The sequence below is a fragment of the Colius striatus genome, chromosome 3, assembly GCF_028858725.1.
Source record: "Colius striatus isolate bColStr4 chromosome 3, bColStr4.1.hap1, whole genome shotgun sequence".
Classification (NCBI taxonomy): Eukaryota; Metazoa; Chordata; class Aves; order Coliiformes; family Coliidae; genus Colius; species Colius striatus.
Window position 1 is genome coordinate 42,581,449 of NC_084761.1, and position 18,955 is coordinate 42,600,403.

General features: G+C 38.3%; 1 protein-coding gene across 1 annotated transcript in view; it reads right to left on the bottom strand.

Annotated features, from left to right (window-relative positions):
- EGF (epidermal growth factor) overlaps positions 1-18,955 on the bottom strand; it is a 61,434-nt gene that overhangs the window by 37,102 nt on the left and 5,377 nt on the right. The window contains exons 2-6 of the mRNA XM_061993396.1: positions 14,197-14,328; positions 10,393-10,592; positions 9,222-9,403; positions 5,836-6,066; positions 3,881-4,083 (exon numbers count right to left, since the gene is read on the bottom strand). Coding sequence (XP_061849380.1) covers positions 3,881-4,083; positions 5,836-6,066; positions 9,222-9,403; positions 10,393-10,592; positions 14,197-14,328 — 948 coding nt within the window. The remainder of the gene's footprint in view (positions 1-3,880; positions 4,084-5,835; positions 6,067-9,221; positions 9,404-10,392; positions 10,593-14,196; positions 14,329-18,955) is intronic.

Below are 18,955 nucleotides of genomic sequence, written 5' to 3' on the forward strand. Positions count from 1 at the left end.
GAGATTGAACATAAGAGAACTGGAAATTATCAGCACAAAGTAGAGCTCAAGTCTCACATTATTTAACAACAACAAAAAAAGTAGTTGTACAGATCATAATGACTATACATTTCATTTCACAAAGTATCATTGTCTAGAGAACCTTTGTACTGGAGTGGATTCTGGTTTCTGATTATGAGAAAAACAAGCATTAAAAATCATGAATTCAGATTTAAAACTCAAAATACTTCTAACACACAGATATGTTCAAAGTTTCTTCAAAGGAGCAGAAAATAGTATCAAACAGATCCCCAGAAGCCTTCCTACTTCTTCTGCTTCACAGAAAAAAAGAAAACAGGTATTCGAGTATCCTTTTTCACGGGAAAGATTTGCAGAGCCTCGTGTCTGTGCTCAGCTGTCTTTTAGGGCTTGTTCTTTCACAGACATGCAACACATTGTTTTATTTTTGTCTCCCAAACTATTATTTTTGTTTTAATCTTCCTAATCTTCTTCTGGGGTTGCTTGCCCCTTTCCCTAGCTAAGAATAGCTGAACTGCTGCTACTGAATGTGGGTATGCAGCCACCCACACACGACACTGTCTTTGCCCTGTGCTGTCTGTGTAACGTCTAAGAAATCATGGGCTCATGCAGGCAAATAAATTTGTATGTAAACAATTTTCTTGTGCTATTTACAGATCAACTGTAAATTCCAAGAGATGGAAAACAGTATAATATTTAAATTTTGGTACTTAGTCTTCTCCTAGCCACAAGAGAGAAAATGTTGGCCATTTGGCAGAATGACAGATCACATCCATTAAAAAATGGAAGAACTTCCCAGACACTTCAGCTTGGCTGAAGTCATCAACATTGTACTTATTCACATCAGACTGATTAATTCTCCTCTAACAAAGGTTATGTCACTAAATGAAAAGTTATGAGTGGATGACTAGATGCTAGTTTTTGAGAATCTTGAATTTTGCATAGTTTTAGCTGAATCTCTCTTTTCGTGGAACTTGTTTTGAATTGAACCCTTGAACTCTGACCCTACTCATACAGTAGTGATACGTGAAATCTTTAAATACACAATTCATCAGAATGACAAAAGTGTGAGTACATGCAATCACAAAACAATACAAAACACAAACAAGGCCACATTCAAAGCTATATCTCATATTTGTCATTGGTGCTGGTTTCTTACCCCTTACTCTATTGAGACCAACGACATCCAGGAATTACAGGAGAAACAACAGAAGCAATAACTTTGCCATCTGGGCAATCTCAAGAAGATATTATTTTTAACTGAATAATTCTTAGAACTTGATACTGCCAAATCCATACGTAAAAATTACTCATATTTCAAAACTTATAGTGAATAGTGACTAATTTATGAATCACAATGTTTTTAATGTAATTTTTCTGGAAGAACAACTACTCTGAGCCATAGTTTCTAACTTATTTGGATTTTTGTTCGTATTTTTTCCCCTCCCATCCCCTCATTCATATGGAAATGAATGTTTTCAGATAATATCCTGACGTTGGTATCTTACACTGGAAAGAAAAACAACACAGTTTCTAAAAAAAATCTCCTGAGTGTGCTGAGTATCATTAACCTTTCAGAGAAGATACTTCAAAAAACAATTCAGAGGTGGTTTTTGAGACTTTAAGGTAATTAATATATTTTATGATCCATTAATAAAAGTGTGAGGATCTTTCCATCAGGTATTTGTATACTGACAGTAGGTATAATGTCATCAAACCTAGGGTCAGCTGTCAAAGAGAGTTGAGGTAAATTAGAGGCCATCTGACAGGTACTGCTGTACTAAAGTCATTAAGTTCATGTTTTTTCTGTGCTTATTGGCCCTCAACAATCAAGGAAAGTATTTTGAAAGAGAAAAAGAAGAAGTGACATGAGGAATTTAGGCAGTAAATAATCCAAATTCCAGTTAAAAAAAAATCAAAAAATGTCCAGTGAGCACTTCTCATCAGTTCTTTTTTCATCTGAAGGAGCTCACTTGCTTTCTGCGTTAAAGAAGGTTTGATAATTCAGTTGACACTGCATTGCAATATACACTCTCTTAATTTGTATAGAGCATCTAATTAGTGTAGGTATGCTTTTATCTCCATGTTTCTCTTCTGTAAGATCAGCTATAAATCTTAATTGTACTCCAGGCTCATTACTCCCTCTTTCATCCCAGTTCTTGCACTGGATAAGCCAAGTAATATATATCCAAAGTCCAAAAGGTTCATCTGGATTCAGCTTGTTAAGCTTCTTTCTACTCCATCACTTTCCAGATATTTTTACAGGCAGGTATTTGGAATAAAAAAATTTTAAAAAGAAAGAAAGGACCACTACTGACATCACTTACTGTTGTACAAAAATTTACTAAATGTGTTGGAAATATAGGGGTATATACTGCCAGACATTAAAAAACACTGGTAGTTCATTTATTAGTAAAGGTGGGGAAACACGCTTTCCAGCGGAAAGAGAAATACTAGAAAGCAGAATTTTTCTGGTGGAAGAAGTGGAGTTAATCTTCTAGGAGAAGAATAAAACTAAGTGCCCACAGTCAATGTAATCATGCTACACACTCTTGTGGAGAGACCATATGTAACACACCCAATAGCCTCCCTAAGGTTCAAGAGATCACTATCACAAAGTTCCTTTCTTCATAATTTTTCTTTCTCCCTCCACCTTCATGCATATGCAAATATGGTGACAGACACCACAAGAGACCTCATGAGACCTTCCAAATCTCATTATGACAACCCTGAGATGTGTGAACATGTCACTGTCTGCAACAAAAACGTATCCTTTCCTAAGTACTTCATGTGAGAGCACTAAACATGTCTCTTGAAAAAAGTGTTTCCATTTGCCAGGATTCTTTTCCTGAAGGAAGAACAGAAGAGGTACTGTCTCCGAGACGAGGCTCTCTGTGTTTACAAGTTTAAGCTTGAGTTCCAGGAACACTTTCTCTTCTGACTCTCAACAGCAGTTTGTGCTGCAAACAAAGCATTTGAAGGGGAAAGTTGCCTTGAAGATTTTGCTTTTCACACTCAGGTCAGGCTGCAAGAAGGAGAGACTGCATGGTACCATATAAAGCTGTTGGTTGGTATGAAGAAAGACAAAGACTGTTTTCTAGCAGATAATTTTAAATGGTTCAAGAGAGATACTTACAGATTCATTTTTGCTCATACGAACAAACACTATTTTCTCCTCATGTCTCTAGATCACCTGTGAACCTATTCCACTAAAGCAAGAATACTCTATGTCTGCTTTCCAGAAACCAGAGAACAAGACATTATTTCCTTTGGATTCCTCCCACTTGCTACTGCCTCAGCAGGAATCCTCAAGGAGTGCAATTGATATCCATTAAAGAGGCTCAAGGTTTGTATTTCATAGTTATTATGGCAAATTCAAGGTTGTCTAAAATAGGTTGACACTTTTTTCAGCCATTTCACTGCAACACTGAGACATCCACAGGACATACTATGCACTTAAAATCTTTTAGTGACATAATAATCAGAGGTATTAGATGTACACTACAACAAAACTTCCAGAAAGGAGCAGACATTTGATGAAGATAATCTACATGGAGAATCAAAAAGCTGTACATTTTGTGCTTTCAGAAGGAAAGTATAAAAACATCTTTGTATAAATGAAGGGATATTATTATCTGCATATTCAGATTAAAGAAATGAGCAGTTCGTGCTTAGCACTCTTCCAGCCTGATACTACAACTGGAGTTACATATACCAAGTGGAATTGTGAATTATTGAAGTTAAAGGAAATTTTTTCCTCAACTTCACCAAGGCCTGGAATTTTGCTGAAGAAAATTATTAGTGTGAAAAATCAGAGTGTATTATTCTCACACATATAACTGTATCACCACAGTTTACTTACCGAAATCCTGAGAACCTGCTTTTGCACCTGGCTGTTTAAATGGATGTACCACTTGTATCTCTGCTGGTGGAAAGAATGATGGCTTCAGGCTAATTGTGACTACAACCTTTCCAGTATACTTGTTGGCTCTCCATATCATACCAGATTTCGACTCTGAATAGTACAGGTGCTCAGCAAAGAGAGACATTCCAAGCAATTGATGTCTGCAATGGAGAAGATAACACAAAGTGGCACATTACCTGATCATAAAATCATAGAATTGTTTCAGTGGAAGAGACCTTTAAGATCATCAAGTCCAGCCTTTGTCCCAGCCCTCCCTATATATATGCACATACATAAATATATATATGCACACACATACACACAAATATATATATACACTTGAGCCCTATATATTCATTCATTCATTCATTTCTGAACATCTACATCACTCAAGCTCACTGTAAATAACCTTTTTTTTTACTCATATATATCTTATACTATCATAGATACATATCTGAGAATCAGATGAGGTTCCAGAGACATTTCCAGTTAATACAGCACTCAGAATCCTGCAGATTTGAAAAAAAAAACATGCAAGATGGATAACCTGCACTTTTCAGAGGATTATGAGCTGTTGTTCAGGTCTTACTCAATTGACAGAGAAAGACTAAGTATCATCGTACTTCTGTCCAACTCAAACCTAAAATGAACAATTGCTTCATTGAAGGATGTAGGCTAGTTAAGTTCCCTCATTTCACAGTTTCCAATGACTGCTCTGATACTTCTGACTGTCCCAGGAAATTAGGCTAGAGATGGAGGGGTAGGAGTAGGGGATGTCTAAAATATCCATCTTGCTGCTTCTCTATTGGAGGTATTTCATTTCCATTTGCAGGTCAGTTATAGCAACCAACAGGAACCACAAAAGAGCGTGGTTCTAAATAAGAGAAAAGGCAGAAAAAAATACCAAAAGAAGGATTTTTGGACTACTTTTTCTAGTACAAATTCCAGGTGGAAAAAGGAGAAACCATATCATCCAGTCTCAAAGGGAAAGTGTTGATGTCCTAGTGAACACTAGTCAACTTGAAGGAGAAAGAGTAACAGGGTATAGAATAATCCAGTGTGACAGCTGGCTGAGTAGGGAGAAACCAGCTCTCTGTTTGTCACATGCAAATGTTGTGCTGCACATTTAAATCAGTAGGCTAGCAAAACCGTATGTTTTTCTCATGTCGCAATTGGCAATCCCTGTTATGCATACTGACCATACTGTCAGCCATACTGACAGAAGCTGCAGTTATACAGTGTAACCTTTTCCCAAGTGACTCACAGAAAAAAAGCCCACCACAGAGCATCCTTATCACTGCAAAACACTACAGTCAAATACTAAAAGTCCCCAAAAGTGCATGAGTCTAATAGCACCCTCATCTCTACTTAGTCCCAGCACCAGGGAGCAGAGAGCAAGTCTGTTGCATAGGACAGTATTCATCATATCTACTGATGCCTCTTGGAGAGGCCGAGCATGGCCCTGAGCCTCTCTGCCCAGCAGCTAAGGAGGACAACAAGCTTAGAGTAGGATAGGAAAGACTTGATCTAGTTCAGTCTCTTGAGCACAGCTCAGACACCTGAGCTCACTCACTGTGACCTTGGACAAATCATTTAATCTCTGCTTTTGCCTTCTCTATTTGAAGAAAAAGGCCACTAATAAACAGATAGGATTTCTAAGGACTAAGTAGATATCATTTGCTAAAAGCTTGAAAGATGGAGAATACTGAGTGCTAGTATTATCCTTACAACAGTGATTCTTTTCCATTTTCTTATCAATAGTTTTAGATTTACAGTTAGGAGCCATTTGGAATAAACTTTATACTCTTTATTGTGTTATGAACTGACAAAGTAAAAGGAAGAATGAGAAAGAGAGCTTAACTGCATCCCCAGGAAATTAGTGGTTTATTTCTGAAAAGCTCAGGAAAACTCACCTAACAGAAATTTTGAGGAAACGAACAGCTCCACCATCATAGTCGCATGATCCAATATGGGAAATCTCTTTCCTATGGTCATGCTGGATCCAGTAGAGCCTTGTGTCAACCAAATCTAGTGAGATGGCCTTTATTTTTTCTGAGGTTCTTAAAATATATCTCACATCACTCCCACTGAGGGACACTCGCTGTATGCTGGAAATTATACCATCTGAAGACCAAAATAATAGTCTGCAGGCAAGAGAGGCATGTTTTGAAAAACAATTCAACAAAAAAATCACAAGATGACATCAGTGCAACACAGTCATTCTTTAGTTGCTCCTGTCTATAGAAATTTTCAGTCTTACCACAGCGCCTTCAGAATCAAAAGTAAAATAAAGTAAGGGATTTCCTTACTGCATAGTCATGTATTTCAGGAAAGCCCTATGTACAATTTCCCTTGATATAACTCTGTTAAGAGTGGAAATAATTTTTCATAACGAAGTGTTACCTGTTTAACAGAAGCAATGTTACCAACAAAACTTTGTTACAATTGTTTACCTGTTTTAATAGATATGTTTCTTATTTTATTAAATATATTTCTGTCAGAGTCTATATGAGTCTATTCGGGAAGCAGTGAGATACTAGAAATTTCTCTCAAGTCAGTGAAGCAGGAATCAGCCCAGTTGATCCACGAAGCACTATTGTTGGCCCTATGCTGTTTTTGGCCAAACCGTCAGAGAAGGAGAGTAGAAAGAACTCTCAAATCTACAGGGAATTCCCCATAAACTTGGGGAAAGGCACATCTTTGAGGCAGATCCTCACTGCTCTCTCCCACTGGGGAGGAATCTGTATCCAGAAACTCCAGTTGAACACATCACTGAAGCACTCAAAAATACCATTTCCTTTTTTTGTTTCCTACCTTCCTTCTGGATATAGTAGCCAGATTATGCTGCTATTAAATTAAGACACAGGCAAAATACAGCTGCAATACTCAAAACAGTTATGCACTGAAGTTACTTAGATGTCAAGTTATGGAAGCATCAGAACAGATTTACCAATGTGGCTAAGGTTAGCTACCGTTCTTTCAAAACAGCAAGTTGTCCCTCATTCGTACACATTTTATCTTTTAGTGTTTGGGCTTAGCTTCTTTTCTTGGGTTTCTTATGCACAAAAAATCCAAGAAGCATCATGATTCTGCCTTGTCTTCACCAAACCACAGAATTTATATCTATAAAACAATGTAGAGAAAGCCAGCTTTGCGGTGCTTATGTTAATAATAAAGGTCCAAAAACGGCTTAGATCTCCCTGACAAGGGACTATACTAAACCAGCAGGAAAAATCAGCCCCTGCCTCACAGTTTTTCACAGTTATATAGTCTACAGTTGTCATAGGTTATTGATGTATAGGTGAAAACACATTTCTAGGACAGCTCAGTTTTATCTTGTCATTTTTAAACATTTTATTAATATCTGCTTGCATTTCTAGAGCATCTGTTGTTTAAAAAACAACCTTCCTCTGGAAGTTTGGACAAATGCTACATTTCCCTTTTTACAGATAAGGAAACGAAGAAACAAAGGCAGTTATAGTTTCTGTGCGTAGCTTTTGCAAATCAGCTTAGGGACAGGATATGACACAAAAAACAGAAGAAGGATAAAGATTAGAAACTGGCTTGAATAATTACCAGTCTTTAATCTATTTGCCCTCTATTTTTCTTTCATCACAGTCCTTATTCTTCAGGGTTTCTAAATACTATTAAAAATCTGAATCAATCTTTCAGCAACAGTCATATTATTACTACTAAAATCACAGAATCATAGAATGGTAGGGGTTGGAAGGGACCTCTAAAGATTATCTAGTCCAATGCCCCTACTCAAGCAGGTCCACCTAGATCAGGTCACACAGGAACACATTCAGGTGGTTTTGAAAAACTCCAGAGAAGGAGACTCCACATTTGCCCTGGGCAGTCTGTGCCAGGGTTCCCTCACGCTCACAGGAAAGAAGTTTTTCCTTAAGTGGAACTTCTTGTGTTCCAGCTTTTGTCCATTATCCCCTATTTTAATGCTATTATTGCTTATATCTAGACAATCATTAGAGAAAAACTCTATTATTTGGGTATCACATTGGCCTAAGAGTTGCTCACATTTGAAGGAAGATATTAATATCAAATTTGTGCCTATATATACAAACAAACTGGGGTTTTCACTCACTTCACATTAAAAATAGAGCCCTCATGTTTTTCATACAAGTTTATTACTGGTCTCCCTGTAAGCACATGAGTACAGCTTTTATGCCTGGTGAATCACATCTATGTGAATATATGCAGTTGAGTTTATTTTTTCACGTAAGTTCAGCAAATTTGACCCTATAGTGCCAATTGTAACGTGTTTCAATGGCATTTGGCAGTGCATTTGACAACTTGTTAATATTTTCAAGGTTGGCAATATTACATCCAAAAGTAAATGGGAAAAAAAAACCCCAAACATAAAAGCTGATGATCAGGCCTTTAAATCCTGCCCAAATGACAAGACTCCAATGAATACTAGTAATGTTGCTAGCATCACAATATTGGTTTATGTATATATGTACTAGGAAAGGACACATAAGTCTTAATATTAAAATAGTTTCGCACATTACTGAGCAACTTTACTGCAACTCATAAGCAGTAACCAAAAAAAAAAATTGCTTTTGCTGTATAAACCAGAAGCACCCCAATGTCTTCTGAAGCTTTTAGTTTTTAAACTAATGGAAGATGTTTATGTGCAAAGAGAAATTGTCATGGGGAGACCACTGTAACAATTCATATTAATAACTCTTCAGGAGGCCAGATCTCTTACGTGAGTATGGTTCTCAGTGTAAGTGTTTTGAAGCTGAAAGAAGCATCTCTGTGAAGGCCAAATTACAAGTGACACAAAATAGCAGTAGTAGATTCAGAACCAATATTTAGAGCAACTAACAAAGAGACAAGTCTAGACCTTGTTTTGAGAAAACATACTAATTTACATTATAAACGTGCCAATTCGGGAGTACAAGGGATTCCCAGCATTTGTAGGCATCTTTCCACATGCAACTCCAGTTCTGCTTTCTGCTGCTCTAAAACTTTGCTGTCTTTGACAAAGGATCAGCAATGCCTCTTTTCCCTCAGTTCTCCTCACTAGCAAAATTTTCCCTGATAATTAAGACGTATAGACCCCACATTAGATTTCTGTGGGCTTTTCTCATGTGTTCTCTATCTATCTCTTCTATGCCTATTAATCTTTTATTGGGTTTTGTGAAGGTTCAAGGAAGCATTGGCCTACAGATAATGCACTGTGCACAGACTAGCTCAGCAGCCTATAAACTGCAACCATAGTACTTTGCATATTTTGAGCATGTTTCAATGAAATTACTAACCTAGTTAAAATTACCTTTGCTCAGCATCAATGATAATCCTTGTGGGACGACCAACATCTCTTAGAAGAACTCGACGCTTCTTCCCATTCATGTCTGTTGCTTCTATGGTTGCTTTCTGTCTATTAGCCCAAAGAATGTCTTGATTTATCCAGTCAATAGCAAATCCTGAAATGCCTTTATCTATGTAACATAGTCTCTGAGAATAAAAAAAAAAAAAAGTTGACAAGAAGCATCCTAATAATTCCCCAGAAGTTGACTTTCAATATAGGGAATGGACTCCTAGACTTGAAGCTTCCCATTTCATTCCTTCACCTGCTTCATTTTCTCTCAGACCTGTAGATATTTGTCTTTTTTATATTTTAGACACTTTCATTTGGTCTTTGTACTTACACATACCACTTATGAACTGAGTGATACTCGTGAAAGGGGAAACTATTCCCCACCAGAAGAACACTGAAATATCTTTCAGTTACAATTACTTGCATTTACCACACTACAAAGCAGCAAGACATGTACTGTTACGGATAGAAGACTTCCTTACACACCGTTGCTGGACCTTGATCTTTAAAAATCACTGTAAAATACATCAGTGAAGATTCTATATGTGTAAATTAATACTGGCAATCTCTCTTTTGAACAAAAGAAGGCTCTCACAGCATTAAAGTTCAGCCACAACAGTCTGTCTGCCCTTCTTAATCAGCCAGATGCAATGAACTGGGCAGCTTTTTCTGAACAAAGGATAAAGTTCCAAAAGAAGCATTTATGCAGCTATAGAAACCGATAAAAGATTTGAGAAAAAATGAATAGGAACTCATGCACATTCTTCTCATGCCATTTGTGCCAGTTTAAATTGCAATAATCTGGAAGACAAACTTCCATAATGCCAGGCATTAATTATAAATTGATAGAAACATCATTGTCTTCAAAGCTTTAATTTGTCTGAATTTCCTCTCTTTTATTTTTAGCTTCCCTTTGCTTGATCCACTGCGAATATGAAACATTCTGTGAATTCCAGTGAAACAGCCTAGACTCGGGACCATAGTTATTATTATTAAAAAAATCTGTTAAGTCTGAAGTGCTAATCAATGAACAGGAACAGCAGAATTGTATTTAAAGAGCATGTATTTTCCATAGAGAGTTTTATATCTATTAACCTGGAGAATTCGAGAGAATTTATTACTTTACCTCTTGCTTTGTGCCATTCAGGTGAATTCTTTGAAGCAGTCGCCTTTCAGAGTCTACCCAGTATACTTTCTCTTCCGTATAATGAAAATCCATAAGTGTTGGCTGACCAATATCAGCCACCAATCTTTCATGATTGGTCCCTTCAGTGTCAATTCTAAAGATGGCATTTCCATGGCTAAAAAGTAAGAATGGTGCAGGGTCTGACGTAAAAAAAACAGAGAGAGACTGATTAATAGATAAGCATTGCATTTTTGCTGCATTAGGTTTTCATCAGTATTATACTAGCCGAAGAAAAGGTCAAGATCTAACCATGTCTCACATTTTAACAGTAACTTTCTATACATATCACATAGTGCCAATAAGATATAAACACAACAGTCCTTTCACATTTAATGCTGAAAGTTGGGTCAGAAATATGAGTCATGAAACTGAAATTGCAGTGGTTGTTACGCTAATCCCAGAATCTGTGGCCTAGTTGGAGGTCAGAGAAACCACTGCATGCACACCAACACAGATTGGAAGAATAATATCATGGCTGTGTCTCCAAACTGAAGACCACTCACAACTGTTGTGCTATAGCAAGAATTTGTCAAAGAGAGGGGGTTTGGAGTCTCACTTTAACTATCTAAACAGGGAAGCTGATGATCCCAAGACAGAACACAGAAGAAAACTACAGGCAATGAAGGTTTATGGTGATGCAGAGGGTTGAAGGAAACCAAAGATGCTGTATTTAAAACTCTACAGCTCAACATCAGCATCTTTTTCCAGATAAAACTGTATTCACACTGAGTAAAGGGTGAAAGCTTATTGGTAACTTAAATAAAATATGTTAAAATGAAAGGTCTTCCAATATCCAAACTCTAAAAATGCAATTAAGTTTGCAAGTGATGAGCAACTGGGATGGTCCAAATAGCTTTAATGAAGACTTAAACACAAGTTGTAAGTATGGAGGCACAATTAGTACATAACCATTAGGGATGCAGATTACACTGCCCCAGTTTTATCAAGTCCTCTTTGTTTTTAGGGTAGCACCACACAAGATTATCCAGGGAACCTTAAGCATATTTCCAAACTACAATGGTTTCCATTTAAGCAATTTGGACATTACAGATGTCTATTAAGTGTGTATCAGAGGAAAGTTTTTATGTAACCAGTCATGTTTTACCCTTCATTTTAAAAATATTTTTTTATTCTAATAAAATAAAGGATGTAAGAAATACAGTCAGGTTTTTAATTTACCAGTAAAACAATGTTCAAAGAAAAAAGCTCATTGTGATGATAATGGTGGGGGTTTATAAAACAGTTGCCTGAAACAGTAATGCTCTAACCAAGAGACTTTTAAATACAATTTTTGACACAGATCCAACAGCATGACAAGCCTGTCTAATCACTTAAACTGATCTGCCTGCAATGCAGAAGAATTTTAGCCAGATCATGTTTCACCTTCATCATTTGCAAGGTTGTTTAATTGGATCCTTTTCACAGCAGATCAATAAGACCAATCTCGATTTCTCCAAGTGACAAAAGTTCTGAGAAGCACTCAAGATATAATTTTCTTCTATTGACACAGAACAAATTCTTCCTGTGTGGAAGAAACAGGACAATCTGGATTGTGACCCTGGACTTCAAGTGAGCTAACTTTGGCCTCTTCAAAGACCTGATTGGAAGAATCTCATGGGACAGGATTCTAGATGGTAGGAGTGCCCCAGAAAGCTGATCAGTCTACAAGCACCACTTCCTCCAAGTCCGAGGTCAGTGTGTCCGCACAAGTAGAAAACTGGGAAAAGGAGGCAAAAGGCCTACATGGATGAAATCTGTATAAGGTGGAAAAAGGTTTCTTGGAAGAGTGTAGGCTGATGACACGAAACTGGGAGGACTGGCTGATTCCCCAGAAGGCTGTGCTGCCATTCAGAGGGATCTCGACCACCTTGAGAGTTGAGCAGAGAGGAACCTCATGAGGTTCAACCAGGACAAGTGCAGAGTCCTGCAGCTGGGGAGAAACAACCCCATACACCAGTACAGACTGGCAGTGACCTGCTGGAAAGCAGCTCTGTGGAGAGAGACCTGGGAGTCCTGGTTTATAATAAACTAACCACGAGCCAGCAATGTGCTCTCGTGGCCAAGAAGGTCAATGACATTTTGGGATGCATCAAGAATTGTGTGTGTTCAGCAGGTTGAGAGAGGTTTTTCTCCCACTCTGCCCTGCTGAGGCCTTATATGGAGTACTATATCCAGGTCTGGACTCCCCAGCTCAAGAGGGACAGGGATCTTCTAGAGAGAGTCAAGTGTTGGGCCACCAAGATGATCAGGGGACTGGAAGATCTTTCATATAAGGAAAGATTGTGGGGTCTGGGACTGTTCAGTCTGGAGAAGAGGAAACTGAGGAGGCCTCTCATTGGTACTTAAAAGTGTTTAAAAGGTGTATGTCAAAAGGATGTGGCAATACTTCTTTATGTAGTGTCCAGTGATAGGACTCAGGGTAATGGACAAAAGCTGGAACACAAAAAGCTCCACTTAAATTTAAGATGGAACTTCTTTCCCATGAGGGAGCACTGGCACAGGCTGCTCAGGGAGGGTGTGGAGTCTCCCTCTCTGGAGGTTTTCAAAAACCTGCCTGGACGCATTTCCTGAGTGACTCCATTGAGGTGGACCTGCTTGAGCAGGGGAATTGTGCTCGATGATCTTTAGAAGTCTCCTTCAACCCCTACGATACTCTGATTCAGTGAAGATGATCATCACTCTGTTTCCATACTAACAGACTGGTTTATATCTCAAATTTTCAAGCTCTTAGGATATTAATGACTCCCTTTTTTGATGCTATTTGCACTAAGAAACCCCAATATTTAAACTATGAAGATTCGCTTTATGTAAACAGTAAATGAATGGTGATGTGTGACAAGGTAGATTATAATTTCAGGAATTTGACAGCTGTACTGTACACATTTTAGCCAATTAGTTGAACAAGCAGATTTAAAATACTTTTGTGTTTTCCACTCTCTGAATTTCCTTTCAGGTGCTTGTGAATGAGAGCTTTAAATGGAACAGCAGACGAAAAAATTTATCTTTGCAGAAGCATTAGTCAGATTTGGGACTTAATTTTATCAAGGGTTTAATGAACATGTAAACAATGCCCACATCACAGAGCTTCTGGTCTTTAAAACATGGGGATATTTCACTCTGTGTACGTCCTACAGAAGAGTTTATACCTAGCATAAGGGTTCTTTACCCACTGCCTGGACCATCAGTCTCTTTCTACTGATACTACAAATGTTAGTAAAAAGGTTTTAAAAGTTGAAGTCCTCCGATATTAATGTACGATTGTTTTTTGAAAGATATCTATGCACAAATATCACTGTGAGGTAATATTACTTTTCAATTATCTTCAGTTCAGAAGTGAAGAGTTTACCAAGGACTACAAAAAATCCTGGTTGAGTCTTTATGATCCACATATTGTTGTCAATAATGACAACTCTAGGAGCTGATTGAGGTAATCATGTTGGTGCCACTTTAGGAGAGAATTTCTGCTAAACAAGAAGTCATTGTTTCATTTTATTTGTTTGTTTTCATGTGTTCATTCGTCTTCTTACCACCATACCTGCCATTCTTCACCATCACTCTTCCGTGGAACCCACTTTTGGCCTTGTCACTTACCCGTACAGTAGAAGAAGCAGTTTTTCATCAGCAAAGCAGAGCACCCCGGTCACTCTTCAGTATGGACCAGCCAGGCATGGTTCACTTTGAAAAATATTGCTAACTCATTCTTTAAAGCTCTTTTCTAGTCATTAAAAAAGAAAATTACCTTACCATTCACATAGCAAGACCATTTGTCAACATCCAAAGTGTAGCCAGGCAAACAGGAGCAGATGTAGGACCCTGGAACATTGATACAGATTTGGCCACAGGTCCCCAAACCACCTTCGAGGCATTCATCAATATCTGAAACATGGTTTTGAATAGATCAGGAAAATTCAGGTGGCAAAACTAGCAAAAAGAATATCCGTCACATAACCATCTAATAATAAATTGGTCGCAAAATTTAATACCCCATTATCAAAAAAGCAGAGTAGGATGACCATGTTGTTTCATGCATTGGTTTCAGAAGTGTTGTCTTTTTCATTGTCACATTTGCAGTGATTGTCAGTTTTTAAAGACTGCCCAGAGAGATTACTGTTCATCCCAGGGTCCGGGCACTCTACTCTCTGATTGCCCAAATAAAAGAAATAGGTCTGTCCCGTACTCATTTTCTCTCACTCATTTGCTACGCAAATGCTGCCTGCAGCTGCTTCCTTCCATCTTTAGCCCTCTTTCCACAGTAACACTTTTACCAACAAATTAACAAGTTTTCCGAAACAGAAAGTAGGAGATGGGTTTTCACATTGAGCTCATTTTAGTTTGAGTTAAATCTCAAAAACACCTATGAAACACTAAAAATCCGACTGTATTCTAACAGCAACAAGCTCAAACCAAGGCAACTGGCAAACTAATATGAAACTGAGATTTTGACTGGTAGATGAGGCCAGACATTTTTAAAAATAAAAGATACTTAATGTATTTATGGTGTTCTATCAGGGCTTGAGGCAGTAACTATTAATAAAGTCTTTAATTTAAAGGACTTTATTTTTCAGAAAAAAGGTCACTACTGAGGGACACATTTTACTCTAAGGAGGAAAGAAGTTAACCCCTTTGGCAATAGCATGGATGATTATCGCACAAAAATTTAGATAAACTGAGGTTCCTACTGAAAACAAGTACATCTGATCATAACCAGCCCAAGGGGCTTGGCATTTGACAGTACAGTCCCTGGTATATGTCTTGTATAACCACTGTGAAAGTTGCTCTAAGGAGCAGCTTTTCTCTTCTCAAGATCTATTTGATGACAGTGGCTTTTGTTCTGGGTTTTATTGTCTGACTTTGTTCATGCAGACAAAAAAAAAAAAAGGAATCATGTCATTTTAAAGAGATACATTTGCTGTAAGTCGCTAAATTAACATTGATTCATAACCAAAACTATGTGTGTACATATGTATTTAGGCTTATTCCAAGTATAGCTGACAACATTTTATTTTCTTTTTTCTATATTCCTGGTCAAGAATTTAGAGCAATGGAAGAAGAGCTTCTCCTTGGCTAACTTATCTTAGATGATTGTTTTAATCAAGTGCAAAGTACCACAGTGCTTCAGGAAGTCTGTGAGTGTTAGGTGACAATTCCAATCGTTCAAAGCAGGTCAGAAATCACAACTTAAAATAACTACAAGGAACTGCAATTTAACCAACTCATACCAGCACTTCGAAAGGAACTTTCTCTCTCAGTAACCTAAGGGAGAGCTAAGTAACCAGATCTTTGACATTTTGTGGATCTGGGAACCTATCTCCTTTAACTGCTTTAAAAAACTATGTGCAGCAGAAACGTTTAGGGGTTTCTTCTGTGTCAGGTATCAAAGTAGCTCAAAAAGAACATTGATGCTCTACAGTCACTTAAAGTGTCTGTGCTGTTTTCAGAGTTTCCCCACAACGCTGTGTTCCACATTGAACATGAAATAATTTGATGATGTATGAGATGTAATCTGAGCACATACAACTGATTTTATTGAACAGATTATAAGGATGAAGCAAACATTTTCAGCAACTTAATTCCAGAAAGCACTCCAATTCTAACCCACAACCTTCTTCAATCAGCTTTCAGAAGTAGATTTTCCCACACGTACTAGGGATGTACATGCCATTCTCCACAGCATTAAAGGAGTAATACCTCCAAATCCCCTCTAGAAAGGTTCAACTGGCTTAGAAGTTTGTTAATGGGCTACAAAAACCCATGAGCTACAGGTTGCCAGTTTAGCTACTCCTGGCTAATGTTGCCTGGATGTCACTGTAAATAAAGGGCTATTTGATGGCCCATACGGGAGGGTCTCTGTGACCTCAGCCCATTGCCACAGCTGCTGTCAGTGTTAGCAGAGATGTGAAGAAGTCTGAAGGCATGAACATTGCATCTGTCCTTGATGCACTGGTTTTCAAATGGAGTAACTGTCTAAGTCAGATGGTTAAGCTGATCTAGTCACCAGTACAAAAGCAGATGCAAGACTGTTGATAAGGCTATAATGTAGTTTATAATGTAGCAGAGGACTTGCCCTGGGTGGAAGAGGTTAAAGACTTGTTGGCCAAACTTAAGGCTCGTAAGTCAATGGGTCTTGATGAGATGCACTCTGGAGTGCTGAGGGAGCTGGTGGATGTGATTGCTAAGCCTCTCTCCATCATCTTTGAACAATCATGGAGGACAGGTGAGGTGCCTGAGGACTGGAGAAAGGCCAATGTCACGCCAGTCTTCAAAAAGGGTAGGAAGGACAATCCAGGAAACTACAGGCTGGTCAACCTTACCTCCATTCCTGGAAAGGTGATGGAACAACTCATCCTGAATGTTATGACTGAACACATGAAGGAACTGCATCTGGGAAGGAACAACCCCATACACCAGTACAGGCTGGGGGTTGAACTGTTGAATAGCAGCTCTGCAGAGAGAGACCTGGGAGTCCTGATTGATAGTAAGTTAAACATGAGCCAGCAATGTTCCCTCGTGGCCAAGAAGGCCAATGGCATCCTGGGATGCATCAAGAAGAGTGTGGCCAGCAGGTCAAGGGAGGTTCTCTTCCCCCTCCACTCTGCCCTGGTGAGGCCTCATCTGATGTCCTGTGTCCAGTTCTGGGCTCCTCAGCTCAAGAGGGACAGGGAACTTCTGGAGAGAGTCCAGCGCAGGGCCAAGATGATCAGGGGACTGGAACATCTTTCATATGAGGAAAGGCTGCGGGAACTGGGGCTGTTTAGTCTGGAGAAGAGGAGATTGAGGGGTGATCTTATTAACATTTATAAATATCTAAATGGTGGGTGTCAGGAGGTTGGGGCATCATTTTGTTTTTCTGTAGTAGCTAGCAACAGGGCAAGGGGTAATGGGATGAAGCTGGAACACAAAAAATTCCACTTAAACATAAGAAAAAACTATTTCACTGTGGGGGTGAGGGAGCAGTGGCACAGGCTGCCCAGAGGGGTTGTGGAGTCTCCTTCCTTGGAGGTCTTCAAGATCCATCTGGAAATGTTCCCATGTGACCTGATCTAGGTGAACCTGCTTCTACCAGATGATCTCTAAAGATCCCTTCTAATCCCTCATATTCTATGATTCTGTGTTACTTAATATATGACAACTGTTACATAAATCTGATGTTATTTCTCTGAGCAAATCAGAAGTATGGCTGATAAAAACAACTGTGTGGATGTAAGATCGCTAGTCAATTGAGACTGATGAAAGAATTATTTCATAATAAAGAACACATTAAATAGGAATAAGAAACACAGGCCTGACCTAGAGATTGTATCTGGAGGACTGCTTCCTCTGAAAAGTATTTGTGTTCATATTGGATAGAAAACTGACTTCTCATTATTGTATTGGGCATGAAAATTCAAATCACAATACATATAAAAAGGAGGAATTAATGACAATGGGGAATTAATTTTAGTTCTATATATAGCTGTGGTCAGACTATAGTGGTATGCTGTTTGTATATCACAGATACAAGTTGTGAAAGGATTCTGAAACATTATAAAGTGTATATGAGGATAAAATGCCTGTTTTGAGGATAAGGAAAAGTGCCTTTCTGTGAGACACTTAAAGAGCTCAGTCCACTTAGATTATCAGAAAGAAGCTTGACAGAAGGATTGACCACAATATATAAATACCTTCATGAAATTAAAAAGACACTATATAAGTGTCTTTCTAAAAGGCACTATAATCTTTTGCAGGAAAGACAGCTGAGAACTGAATCTGGGGAAATGAAATTCAGACATTAAATTCACTTTTTAAAAGGAAATGTGATTCACCAAGGAAACTAACTACCAAGAAAAACTGTGAATAAGTGAAAAACATCAGTGGATAATCTCAAATCAAGATCAAATATGTTTTAGCCAAGAACAGATTACTGAGCTGTATACCAAAGTAATCTCTTTGGACAATGACTTATTATTTACACGACGGATTTTCCAGCTTTATATGAGTATACACAACGGACTCTCCAAGAAAGAGTTGATTGATCAGGCTGCAAGAATTTACACTGCCTCCCCAGTAATTGTACCTGAAGAGGGAATTTCAGGGTTATCAATCTGCCCATTGCATCACTACCAAAGTTCACATAATAAAACAAATCCCACACATACTGGAAAGCAAGCAATCATCCCTTCTGAAGAAGGGCTATAGTGGAAGAATAACCACACAATGAAAGATGTCTAAAGTACAAACAGACAAACAGGCTGTTTCTTCAAGTTTAGGCGAACTCAATCATAAAATCATCAGGTGTATCTATCAGTGCCTCCACCTGCACTCTTAAGCCAAAGCAAAGCATGGAGTTACATCTTGCTGTAACTGTTTTATGTCTCCTGGCAACCACTTCCCCCAGTGGGAACTTTACCCTGTGAAAGAAATCAGCTTAGTGAACACAAAAGCTGTCTGCAGTGCCCTGACAGCCAGCTCTGAAAGGAAGAATGAGGTTCTGCTCAGTTCTCAAAGACTTCTTTATGCAAAAATG